Raw genomic sequence first — 13,659 nt, 5'->3', positions numbered from 1 at the left:
ATTATCACAATTTACATTGAATGATGTTTATACCATTGTTTGATGCAACTGCATGCCGTATTTTTATATGAATAAAAAATAAGTGTTTTTTTTAGTGTTTTTCTATAGTATTAAGCCTCAAATGTCAAATATACATCGGATTGGTTTCTTCTTTAAATTATAAAAAAAAAGTACAAATATGAATGGTATACTAAAACTAAAAGAATGGAAAAACCCTTAAGATAACCTGTAGAAAGAAAAAAGCGTGCAGATAATATAAGTGGACTTTGAACGATTAATTGCCGTTTTGAATTTTGGCATCCATAATTTTAATTGTGATTAGAAAGTCGATTAATTGTGCAGCCCTAATTAACGTGAATGAGTTTGGCTGAAATAAGAGCGAGCGTTCACCTCGTAGCTGTGCTCATCAGCACACAGTTTGCCCAGAGAGATCTGGGTCTTGACCCGGCGGACGGCGCACTCTTTATCGGACAGGCCGTCGGACTGCGTGGAGATGTCGATGGGGATCTCAGGCGTGTGGGACAGGAGCTCGTCCAGATGCTCCTCCTGACTGGCGCTGAGCTGCTCCAGCGGGCCGCTGTGTGAGTGATCGCTGGTGTTTCCCTCCTCGCCGTCAGACACCGACAGGTTCTCCGAGCTGAAGGTGGAGTACGACTGGAAGCTGCTCATGCAGCGATGAGGCCTGGAAACAGAGCAGGAGGAAAACGACATTTGTGACCCTTAAGTAGCACGGGTTTATTTGCAGCAATAGCCAAAAATACATTGTATGGGTCAAAATTATTGATTTTTCTTTTATGCCAAAAATCATTAGGATATTAAGTAAAGATCATGTTCCATGAAGATATTTTGTAAATGTCCTACTGTAAATATATCAAAACTTCATTTTTGATTAGTATTATGCATTGCTAAGAACTTCATTTGGACAACTTTAAAGATGATTTTCTCAATATTTTGATTTTTTTGCACCCTCAGATTCCAGATTTTCAAATAGTTGTATCTCTGCCAAATATTGTCCTATCCTAACAAACCATACATCAATGGAGAGCTTATTTATTCAGCTTTCAGATGATGTATAAATCTCAATTTCGAAAAATTGACCCTTATGACTGGTTTTGTGCTCCAGGGTCACATATTTGTAGCAATACCCAAAAATACATTGTATGGGTCAAAATTATAGATTTTTCTTCTTTGCCAAAAATTCAGTTCAATTCAAGTTTATTTGTATAGCACTTTTCACGATACCAATAGTTGCAAAGCAGCTTTACAGAAAATATTAAGTTTCTACATTACATTTAGGAGTAGGTTATTAGTGGTGACTATGGACAGTAAAAATCATGCAGTTAGTTACAAATTACACGTAATCAAAAATGTCATTAGGATAAAGATCATGTTCCATGAAGATATTTTGTAAATTTCCTACCATAAATATACCAAAACTTAATTATTTATTTATTTTTTTAATTATTATTTTAAAACAATTTTTTTTTTATTAATATGCATTGCTAAAGACTTCATTTGTAAATTTATAAATTATTTATAAATCTCAATTTCAAAAAAATTGACCTTTATGACTGGTTTTGTGGTCCTGGGTCACATTTAAAAAAATACTTGTTCTGTGGCTAATGGTAGAGAAACACACAGGTTTAAAGATGACCTGATTCATTCAAGGCTTCTGGGGAATCGTGACAGAAATGATTAATTATCAATCATCAAAGCAGACTCACCGCTGTCTGCGTGGAAACTCCACCTCGCTGTCAACCTCTCCTTCCTCTTCCTCAGACGACTCGTCTCCCGCCTGACGGACACATACAACAGATCATGTTAAAATCACATACACAAATAAAACACCTGGATCATATGCAGAACAGTTTCATATCCCCATCATACGTGTCTGATTATATTGAATAAATTACTAAACTATTTTTTTTAAATATAGAAATTAACACTTTTATTCAGCAAGAATGCATTAAATTGGTCAAAGGTGACAGTAAAACCTTGCATGCATGTCAACCTGATGTTGGGGACTCCCAAAACCAAAATATGAACCTTTCATCATTACCCATAATTGCTTTAATGCAAGTGTCATTCAGACTCACGTTTCTCAGAGGTCTGAGCGAGTGCAGCAGGCCGCTGGATCTCTGCTCCGGCTGCTCTCCCGTTGCTTCTCCCTCAGCCGTGGGCTCCATCGCTCTCTTGCCGGCGGGCGGCGTTTCTTCGCACGTGCTCAGCAGTGAGTAATGCGGGAGCTCGGGGTGGCTGGGAGCGGCCGGCGTCTCCTGACAGTGCATGCAGCCGGGGAACGGATGCGCCTGGCAGCAGGCACCGGAGCCCGCGGACGGAGGGACGGAGGACCTGCGGTGGCGTGAATCGGCGTCCACGGCGGTGGAAATGAGGTCAGGGCTGGAGCCGGACAGCCTCTGCTGCAGGTGGTCGGTCTGCGGGCTGCGGAGAGCGGCGGCCGGGCCGAAGTAGCGCAGGTTGTTAGCGCAGGTGGCTACGGCATTTTCGCGGCTCTTCACCGGTAACAGCGGACCCTCGGGCCGAGGGAGATGATGGTGATGGTAGCTTTGCTCCTGCAGGGTTCGCACAAATTTTTCCCAATACATTTATATTATATTGACTTTTGAGACAATATTCATGACCCAATGTTTATTTTACAATAAGATCTATAAATTTCCAGGAATTTCCCTCATTTTAAACTCAAAAGCTGCGGGAATGAGTAAAACTATGCGATATATGCGCAATCCCGCACCGAAATTCAGGTCCTGATTAAACATATTCTGTTATACAGAGATTTGTGAAATACATTTCCATGACTTTTCCAAAACCTTCTGGGTTTATTTATTTTTCCAAAACCTTTCCAGGCCTGGAAATCGCCGTTTTAAAATTCCATGACTTTTCCAGGTTTTTCATGACAGTACGAACCCTGTCCTGTAGGGGCTGCTGTTCCTCCGACGGGGCCGAGTTGGGTTTGAGGGCTCCTGGGAACTCGTTGTGACTGCCTTTGCTGTTGGCCCTCCGGTGGCGGGGTTTACTGCGGTACCGGGTTTTCCCAGGCGGGGTGGACACTTTTGGGCTTCCTGACAACGGGGACGGAGCCGGAAGAGGCTCGACGCTGGGAATGCCCTCAGAGCGCAGCAGATCCGGCCTGCAGGAGATCACATGCACTGGGTTAATGACCTCATGAAGAATTCATCACGGATACCATTTCATTCAGCACAGTATCGCTGACTTTAACTACAAATTATCCATCCGTGTTTCCATATTCATGGAAAATAATCACACACTGACCAAAAAAAATTACATATCAAGATACTGAATACAATTTAAAACAATAAAAATACAATAATAGAAAGTAAATGACGTTTCTAGAACATTACGTTCATCACGTTGTTCAGTAAAACCCTTTTTCTGGACAAATAAACCATTCCCAGACCTTTTTTGTCAGCCAAACCCATTTGACCAACAATATTTACATGAAGTCCCCCTTAGATTTTAAGCTAATATGTCAGTAATTTATCAACACATTCGCATTTGTTTTTGATTGTTTTTTTTATTTAAAAAATATTTGTATGTTTTTTTATTATTCTAAATAATTATTTTTATTATTGATATTTATTATTTTGAAATAGTTATTAGTTTATTTATTACTTTAACTCATTTTTTATTTTATTTTAAAATAATTGTTATTTATTTTTTCAATAAATCTTTTTATTATTTATATTTATTATTTTTGTTTTAATTAATTTATACTTTGTACTTTATTTGCTTTTCATTTAAAAATTATTTTAATATTAGATTTTTATAACTTTATTCGTGATATTTGTTATTTTTTAATAAATTATTAGCTTACTTATTTTAATAACTTTCTTTTCTTTTTAATTGCTTTCATTAATTCATATGAATGAATATTAATATGACTAATAATTAATTAATTTGAAATAACTTTCATTTGTATTATTTTCCATTTATTTTAAACTTAGTTTATTTATGTATTTTAATAATTAGTTTATTACTGAAATGTATAATTTTTAATACATTATTAAATAATTAATTGTAATAATTTTAATAACTATCTTTTCATTTTTGAAGAAAAATATAAGTTATTTTTTAAATAATTTTATTATTATTTATATGATTTATTATTTCAATTAATTATTCATTTGTTTTAAATGTAATACATTTTTAATTCATTGCTAGCCTTTCATCAACTCACAAACCCCCTGCAGTTCCCTCATGAACCCCCGGGGGAGCGCAAACCTCATTTTGTGAATCCCTTGGTTAAACTATTAAATATATTATGATACAGACACCACAAACAGCACATAGGCCATGTCTTCACGGATCGCTCACCTCTTTGGCTGCTGTGTCCCGGGCTTATGGTTCATGCTGCTCTTTTTCTTAATGAGCTTCTCAACAGCGTTGGGCCGCACAATGGGCCGAACCAGGTGGCGTTTGTACGTGCCGGGATGCTTCTTCTCCACAGCCTGCTCCCTCCTGCAATAAAACACGGCAAACGTTCAGATTCAGTAAAAGCAGAAGTGAGATTTGACTGAATGATCGTTCAGTGAGAATGTGGGTCATGCAAACGGCACGAGCCAGGTCCAGCTTTAAGCAGATTAGATTTAATTAGAGTTTCAGAAAGACGTCTGCATCATTCAGGCACAGACAGGGTCAGAGTTCAGACTCATTACATTCTTTCATGAGTAATTTCATGCCAATAAACAGACAAACGAGAGAGAGAGAGAGAGAGAGAGAGAGAGAGAGAGAGACGCACACAGCATAATCGGCATCAGAAAAGCGATTTCTGCAGTATAAAGTATGATTACTGTGCACATTATGCATGAAACACCTAGCTGACCTCCTACATTTCCAGTGTAATGAATGAACTGAAAGTACTCTATTTTAAAATCTCTTACTTGACTCATTATTGGATTAGACTGCCAGAAGTAATTCACACAAAATTAGATACAATGCAAACTGAATGACCGCTTATTTATGAGATTATAGTAACTAGTTTCTTGATCCTAGTTTCCTGACTTGCATGAACGTGTTAAGACTAACGGTGTGTTCACACTAGACGCGAAGCGAATATGTGCATCGCTGAAAGTACTCTATTTTAAAATCTCTTACTTGACTCATTATTGGATTAGACTGCCAGAAGTAATTCACACAAAATTAGATACAATGCAAACTGAATGACCGCTTATTTATGAGATTATAGTAACTAGTTTCTTGATCCTAGTTTCCTGACTTGCATGAACGTGTTAAGACTAAAATAAAATGTGAATAAAAACAGCACGATCAACCATGGTGGAGTTAACTACAATCGATGTTTTGTACCTGTTGTCAAAAAGTCCCAAATACAATGGAAAGCCAAACGCCGACGTGTCTGGGTTCACAGCACCATCCAGAGGAGGATGAGTAACGTTAGGATCCTGCATTAATGTGTGTGTTACATTTTACTACTGTATATATACACTGATATTACTATTATTTTTATTATTGATAGCAGCAACTCTGTAGCCATGCTAATAAAATACAAATACTACTACAACTGATTTTAACTGTCTTCTACTACTGTATATATACACACTGATATTACTATTATTTTTATTATTGATAGCAGCAACTCTGTAGCCATGCTAATAAAATACAACTACTACTACAACTGATTTTAACTGTCTTCTATGCTCCAGACCTATATAATAACAGCGGCTACAATAATGCTCTCTTTTATTGTCTGATTCAACTGGACGTGTCAAGAAACTCTTCGCTGATTTTCATGCAAATTTTCTGCTCGAGTTGAAATTTTTTAACTTGCGTGGAAGACGCGATTGAGGCGAATATCGTGCATTCGCGGCAAACGCTTCATTCGGTGCGAATTTGCCTCTATTCGCGTCTTTGCGTTGACTTTGTATGTAATCTACTCGCACTAATAATTACATTCGCGTCTGGTGTGAACACACTCTTAGATATTTAAACTTTAAAAATAATAAAAATACATTAGTTTGATTCATTTTTCTGAATCAGATCAGTTTGAATCAGTTTGAAATTATTTAATTAAATTCAAATCATCACTCAAATATGGCACTTTTCAACATTAGTCAAATATCTGTAGGTAAATATTTAATACACTGTATTTCGAACAAACTTGACTACAATGATCAGTTGGTTTGATATGGAAGCACAGAATGAAAAAAAATTAAAGCAACTGTGACATTTTATCTCACAATTCTGAGTTTACATCTCTCAATTAGGTTCTCACCCTGAGATTTTAAGTAAATATGTGACCCTGGACCACAAAACCAGTCATATGGTTTGTTAGGATCTGACAATATTTGGCCGAGATATAAATATTGAGAAAATCATCTTTAAAGTTGTCCAAATGAAGTTCTTAGCAATGCATATTACTAATCAAAAATTAAGTTTTGATATATTCACGGTAGGAAATGTACAAAATATCTTCATGGAACATGATCTTTACTTAATATCCTAATGATTTTTGGCATAAAAGAAAAATCTATAATTTTGACCCATACAATGTATTGTTGGCTATTGCTACAAATACACCCCAGCGACTTAACACTGCTTTTGTGCTCCAGGCTCACATATTTCAATCATTTAAAAATACACTTGCATGTTCATGGTTCTCTGATGTCGGCTAAAGTTCACATAACAAGGCAGTTAAACGAATATAATTTTTAATATAGTTTTTGTGTTTTATTTTATTTAGTGTTTTTATTTTAGAATTATTATTAAAAATATTTTTAATTACTTTATTACTTAATTTATTTAATTAATTAATTTGCATCTTTTGCAAAGCATGAAGGACTTACTTGAGCAGCTCTTTCTCTCGCACCTCCAGCTGCAGCATGATAGCGCTGAGCTCCATGTACAGGTTGTTAGCTCGCTCCAGTTTCCTCTCGTAATGCTCTCGGATATCCAGAGCGTGTCTGAAACGCACGAGACAGTGAGACAGCACATAACAGACAGTCCCGCTCTGTGTTCTGCTGTTGTGTGCGATTCGTCTGCTCTAACCTGAGTTCGTCTCTTCTGCGGCGAATCAGCTCCTCGTCCAGTCGGTGGATGCAGGTGCCTTCGCTTTTGATCTTCTCGAAATGCTTCTTCACTTCCTCTCTCCACTCCGCCTGCCACAGACAAGATTGTTAGGGTGAATTTAAAATGGTAACACTTTAGTTTGGGGACAAATAAGCATGAATAGTAGCATATTGACAGTTTATTAGAACTTATAAAGCACATATTAATGCCTTATTCTGCATGACCACATTTTCCTAAACTTAACTACCTTACCAACTATTAATAAGCAGCAAATTAGGAGTTTGAGGCAAAAGTTGTAGTTAATAGTGAGAATTGGTCCCCGAACTAAAGTGTGACCATTAAAAGAATTAAATGTTTTTGGTACTTGAAAAAAGCTGAAATAAATTAAAATATAAATATTAAATAAAGAACTTAAAATTAGAAATGCTGACTAGCTGATATAAAATTCTAACTAAAACTGAAAAAAAATAAATTCAAGCTAAATAGAAATATTAAAAAGCAAAAAATTATAACATTACAAAAAAAAAACATTTAAATAAAAAGTTACAACATTAAGATAAAAGCTAATTGCCACAGACAATATACTGTTATTGAAAAATTGTCTCTTAAAAATTGTTTTCGGTAATTGCTATAAAGCTGAAATAAAATAAAATATAAACATTAGATGAAAAACTTAAGAAAACTTAAAAAAAATTGAAATGTTGACAAATTAACTGAAATGAAAACGGAAATATAAATTCAAGTTAAATAGAAATATTAAAAAAGCAAAAACTATTAAAAATGACAAATACGACAAAAAAAGCATTCAAATTAATTACTAAAATAATTATAAATATTTATAAATAGTTTTTAAATAATCCTAAAATAACACTAGTCGCACACAAACATACACATGAAATCATTAACATACCATAATGGTTTAATTAACTCTTTTAGATGAATCAAACAAGCAACTCATAAAATTTGAGGCTGATTTGTGATTCTTTTTGACAGATGCATTACAGAACCGAGTCAAAAGAGTCGTTTGTTCATGAACCACACTACAGTTTTCATGCTGCATGTTCGTTGAATGCAATTTGCAATTTTATTTTAGCGACGTAGTTCTTATTTATAGAACTATTAGAGAACTGAGAAACAATTGGATAAGTGGTTCATGTTGCTTTTGCATCTCGTTCTTTCTGTAGTGATGCCGCTGGACGACACAGTGACTCTTTCTGGATGAGACTCAGCAGAAGTCAGTGTAGAAGTCAACATTTGCTCACCTGAGATTTGAAGTAGGTCTCCTGTGGCGTCCCGAGCACATCAGCCGAGGCGATATCCAGATGGAGAAGGATCTGCCTGAAGGACGGCCGGTTTCTGGGTTTACCTTGCCTGCAGGTACAAGAAGAACACCATCTCAATCGACCAATAAAACCCTGTTTTAGAGAACTCTTGGAAATCCTGGATTCTGATTGGCCAATCACAGCATTCTGCGGTCAAAAATCTACCTGGCAACTACCAAAAACATCCTAGCAAAGACACCGAATGGCCTTAAAACATTCGAGCTTTTAGAACTATTTTCAATTTTACATTTCAAGTGTTTTCAACAATTTTAAACTTTTGGCCATAAAGTACTTTCTCAAGCCAAACATTTTTAATCTAGTTTTAAAATTGACTTGTACACGGTTTCATTTGTATCACTTCATGCACTTTTTGTTTTTTCCCTCACATAGTATAAAAATAAATTCAAATAAATATTTCTTGTACATTATTCCTTTCATATGTGTAGCTTTATTCCACAAACAATAACAATGTTCTTCCATTATAAATACAGCACAAAAGCATGTAATTGTTGTAGACAGCGCTGAGTAGATTACTAATAAATTGTAGTCCACTACTGATTACAGATTACATGGTGAAAACTGTAGTTCGTAACATAATCTAGGTAATGTATTCTGACTACTTCAGATTACTTGTGTGAATACTATGTAATGTAAACTATGTAAAAAGTAACTGTAATCTGATTAGGAGCATTTTAAAATGTAATATACTTTAATTACAAGTACATACTTTTTGGAATCTGATTATGTAATCCAGATTGCATGTAATCAGCAGTAACTAGCCAGCATTGGATGTAGATGGCGCTGAGTCTCACCAGGTTTGTTTCATGAGGATCTTGAAGCCGTCGGGACAGGTGGACGGCACAGGCAGATGGAGGCTGTTGCTGCCCACACCCCAAATAATAGCAGACGAGTCCACGTCCTTATAGGGGATCTCACCGGTCAGCAGCTCCCACATCACCACCCCGAACGACCTCCAAACACACAACAATTAGCACACACTGCTTACACTACTGCTCAAACGCTTGAGGTCGGTGAGTTTTTAATGCTTTTGAAAGTAGTCTCTTCTGCTCACCAAGGCTGCATTTATTTGTGACCATGAACCACAAAACAAGTCATAAGGGTACATTTGTCAAAATTAAGATTTATATATCATCTGGAAGCTGAATAAATAAACTTTCCATTGATGTATGGTTTGTTAGGATAGGACAATATTTGGCCGAGTAATGATTTTTGGCATAAAAGAAAAATCTATAATTTTGACCCATACAATGTATTTTTGGTTATTGCTACAAATATACTCCAGAGACTTAAGACTGCTTTTGTGCTCCAGGGTCACATTTGATCAAAAATATTGTAACAGTGAAATATTATTACAATTTAAAATAACTTTTCTATGTGAAAACATTTTAAAACGTAATTTATTTCTGTGATCAAAGCTGTGATCAAAACTTTCAGCTTCATTTCTCCAGTCTTCAGTGTCACATGATCCTTCAGAAATCATTCTAATATGCTGATTTTTTGCTCAAGAAACATTTGTGATTTTTATCAGTGTCACTGTATTAATTCTCACTCACCAGATGTCTACTTTCTCTGACACCGGCTCATTCCGGATCACTTCCGGAGCCATCCAGGCCACCGTACCCGCAAATGACATCTTCGTACTCTTGTCACTGAGCTCTTTAGATGTTCCAAAGTCTGAGATCTTCACGTTGTCATTTTGAGTGACTAGCACACTGCAAAAGAAGGCACACACATTCAGAGAAGCAGAACGCATTGGTATTGCCCATTTACAGTATTTCCATATATACTATATGTGACCCTGGAACACAAAACAAGGGTAAATTTTTTAATTTTAGGTTAGATTTATACACCGAAGCTGAATAAATAAGCTTTCCATTGGTGTATGGTTTGTTAGGATAGGACAATATTTGGGCGAGATACAACTATTTGAATATCTGGAATCTGAGGGTGCAAAAAAATCTAAATATTGAGAAAATCATCTTTAAAGTTGTCCAAATGAAGCTCTTAGCAATGCATATTACTAATCAAAAATTAAGTTTTGATATATTTACAGTAGGAAATTTACTAAATATCTTTATGGAACATCTTTATTTAATATCCTAATGATTTTTGGCATTAAATTTTTTTTTATAATTTTGACCCATACAATGTATTTTTGGCTATTGCTACAAATATACCCCAGCGACTTAAGACTGCTTTTGAGCTCCAGACTCACAAATGTGATTTGAGTACTTTTAAGTGAATTTTAGCATTTTATGCATCTGATAAAGTACACATTTTTGTTCATCGAAATGAAGTTCAAATAAAATAAAATATAAATATTAGTTGAAAAACCTAACTCTCGTATTGTATTAAAAATCTGGGTACAATTGTTATGTTGTGAGACAAATTGACCCCATTATTTTTTTTGTATATTAAATATTAGTAATGTAAGAAAATTACTACAACTAATACTGAAAAAAAAAACGAATTAAAGGTAAATATTAAATAATAAAATGAATATTACAATTTAAATCATATTAAATATTAAAAATATTAATATTAAAATATATTAAAACTATTACATTTAAATAATATTAAATATTAAAAATGACAAAGGCGCATAACTAAATTACTAATAATATAAAGATAAAAGCTCCTTCAAAATATTATATATAAATACTATAATAGTAATTAAATAATTCTAAAATCCCACAGGTCTTACTTAGGTGATTTGAGGTCTCTGTGGATGATCTTGTGGAGGTGCAGGTAGTTCATGCCGCTGGCGATCCCTGAGGCCCAGTCCACCAGCAGCCGCGGCGTGATCTTACGACCGGCCCTGAGAACTTCGTATAGCTGCCCTTGAGCACAGTACTCCATGATGATGCAGTAACACGGGGCCTGCGTGCAAACACCCCTGAAACACAAACAGCACGCTTTAGTGTCAAACTCAAAACTGCATATTGACTGCCACTAGCTGGTCTTTCATTGCGACCTACTTGAAGCTGATGATGTTGGGGTGCTTCAGCTTGCGCAGGTGTTTGATATCCGTCTCCTTCTGCTCTCGGACTTTCTTGATGGCGACCTCTTCGGAGCGGAACTTCCCGAGGAACACGGCGCCCTGAGCTCCGCTTCCCAGCCACTGCAGCTCAGAGATCTCCTCAAACGGCACCTCCCACATGTCTACTGACCAATCAGAGCACATCCTCAACATACTGTTCAATCAAAACCACAGCAAAGATCAACTTAAAAGGGAGAGTTCACCCAAAGGGTTTTATTTTGATTGTCTTAATTTTAAAAGCAGTTTGTTTCTTTAATTTGACATTTTTATGATTTAAATTATTAGCTTTTCATAAACTCACAAACTCCAGTTTGGGAAACCCTGACTTAAAGAAATGTTTAATGCACTTCATGTTGTATATAACAAACAATAAAATGTGCTTTCTTTCTCTTCCTATTTTTATCAATATGGTACAAAATAATCCTATTCAAATCCATGTGATAAAGTTAATTAATATGACTTATATTATTTAATTGCTACAGATCAATTATTTTATAACCGATACGATACAGATTATTTGCATGTTTATGTGCACGATAACCGATATGCACTGACACAATTATAACAACATATCGGTAGATTTGATATTACAAAATCAATATCCGAATATGGTCAAATGCTTTAATAACGGAAACTTTTTTTTTCGTTAACACTTTATTTTTACAGTGACCTTGTTACACATTTTTTTTACTAAAGTAAAAACAGTAAATTATGAATAATTACTATTAAATGTTACTATTACTTCAATTACTTAAATGTATAATTACTAGAGATCAATTTTATAACACAATACCAATATAGACTATTTGCATGTTTTTGTGCCCGATAACACGATATGCAGAACTGATATTCATTTATTGTTTTACTACTGTTTTTGAGACAACTATAACAACATATTGTTAGATTTGATATTACAAAACCGATATCCGATTACGGAAAATGCTTAAATATTGAGGAAAAACAAAAATTTTCAGTAACACTTACTAAAGGAAAAACAGTAAATTATGTGTAATTACAACATGCATAATTACTATTACTTAAATGTTACTATTACCCTACAAGTATAATTACTAAAGATCACGTTTTTATAACTAGATTATAGTACTAACTACAATTTTTGGTAACACTATTTTAGAGTGCCCTTAAGTAAAAACAGTAAATTATACACAATTACATGCATAATTACTATTATTATACTCGCGGCAGCAAGATACATTTTTAATGAGCCGAAAAGAATGCACGTCACACCTCTGTTTATCAATTTGCACTGGCTACCAATAGCTGCTTGCATAAAATTCAAGGCATTAATGTTTGCCTACAAAACCACCACTGGCTCTGCACCCCTTTACCTAAATTAATTATGTGCCTCTTGAAGCTTGCGTTCTGCAAGTGAATGTTGCTTTATTGTGCCATCACAAAGAAGCACAAAATCACTTTCACAGACTTTTACATTAAATGTTCCCTCCTGCCACATTAACTCAATTCGAGCAGCTGAGTCCTTAGACATCTTCAAGAATTGGCTAAAACCCCATCTCTACCATCTTTATTTGACCCTCTAACTCTAGCACTCTCTATTCTAATTCTATTCTTAAAAAAAAAAAAAACTTGCCCCTTTTAGACTTGCACTGTTCATTTACTAACTGCTTTTCTTTAAAAAAAAAACAAAAAAAAACTAACACTAGCTTCTCTATTCTTTTTGTATTGTATTTGTTTTCTTTTATTTATTATACAATTAACAAAAAACCTTGCTACGTGTACTACGTTAAGCTAACTGAGACTCATTTGTTGATTTTGATTGCTTCAATTGTCTTCATTTGTAAGTCACTTTGAATAAAAGTGTCTGCTAAATGACTAAATGTAAATGTAAAATTATTTAAATGTTACTATTACTTAAATTATTTAAATGTATAATTACTACAGATAAATTTTTTTATATAACCGATACAGATTATTTGCATGTTTATGTGCCCAACAACTGATATGCAGAACCGATATTTATTTATTTATTTACTTCTGTTTATAACACAATTATAACAACATATCGGTAGATTAAAAAAATTACAAAACTCATATCCGATTAAGGAAAAATGCTTAAATATTGGGGAAAAACTACAATTTTCGGTAACACTTTATTTTACAGTCCCTTGGTTACACGTTTTTACCGAAGTAAAAAGTGTAAATTATGCATAATTACTATTATTTAAATGCTATTAT

At 34.7% G+C, this 13,659-nt stretch overlaps 1 protein-coding gene across 4 annotated transcripts in view; it reads right to left on the bottom strand.

Moving 5' to 3' along the window:
• The window catches only part of LOC107558389 (mitogen-activated protein kinase kinase kinase 13-like), a 77,971-nt gene that overhangs the window by 3,584 nt on the left and 60,728 nt on the right, over positions 1 to 13,659 (bottom strand). For 3 of the 4 annotated variants that reach the window (XM_016242054.1, XM_016242055.1, XM_016242056.1), the window contains 12 exons: positions 11,384 to 11,570; positions 11,110 to 11,301; positions 9,959 to 10,117; positions 9,197 to 9,355; positions 8,325 to 8,433; positions 7,042 to 7,151; positions 6,840 to 6,956; positions 4,354 to 4,497; positions 2,926 to 3,148; positions 2,097 to 2,573; positions 1,725 to 1,795; positions 391 to 682 (listed from right to left, as the gene is read on the bottom strand). In XM_016242054.1, the coding sequence (XP_016097540.1) occupies positions 391 to 682; positions 1,725 to 1,795; positions 2,097 to 2,573; positions 2,926 to 3,148; positions 4,354 to 4,497; positions 6,840 to 6,956; positions 7,042 to 7,151; positions 8,325 to 8,433; positions 9,197 to 9,355; positions 9,959 to 10,117; positions 11,110 to 11,301; positions 11,384 to 11,570 (2,240 nt within the window). The remainder of the gene's footprint in view (positions 1 to 390; positions 683 to 1,724; positions 1,796 to 2,096; positions 2,574 to 2,925; positions 3,149 to 4,353; positions 4,498 to 6,839; positions 6,957 to 7,041; positions 7,152 to 8,324; positions 8,434 to 9,196; positions 9,356 to 9,958; positions 10,118 to 11,109; positions 11,302 to 11,383; positions 11,571 to 13,659) is intronic. The other variant, XM_016242057.1, reaches the window with a different exon arrangement.

This window comes from Sinocyclocheilus grahami, unplaced genomic scaffold (assembly GCF_001515645.1).
Source record: "Sinocyclocheilus grahami isolate Dianchi unplaced genomic scaffold, SAMN03320097.WGS_v1.1 scaffold644.1, whole genome shotgun sequence".
NCBI lineage: Eukaryota > Metazoa > Chordata > Actinopteri > Cypriniformes > Cyprinidae > Sinocyclocheilus > Sinocyclocheilus grahami.
The sequence above is the reverse complement of the archived record's forward strand: the minus strand, read 5'-3'. Positions and strand labels throughout refer to the sequence as shown.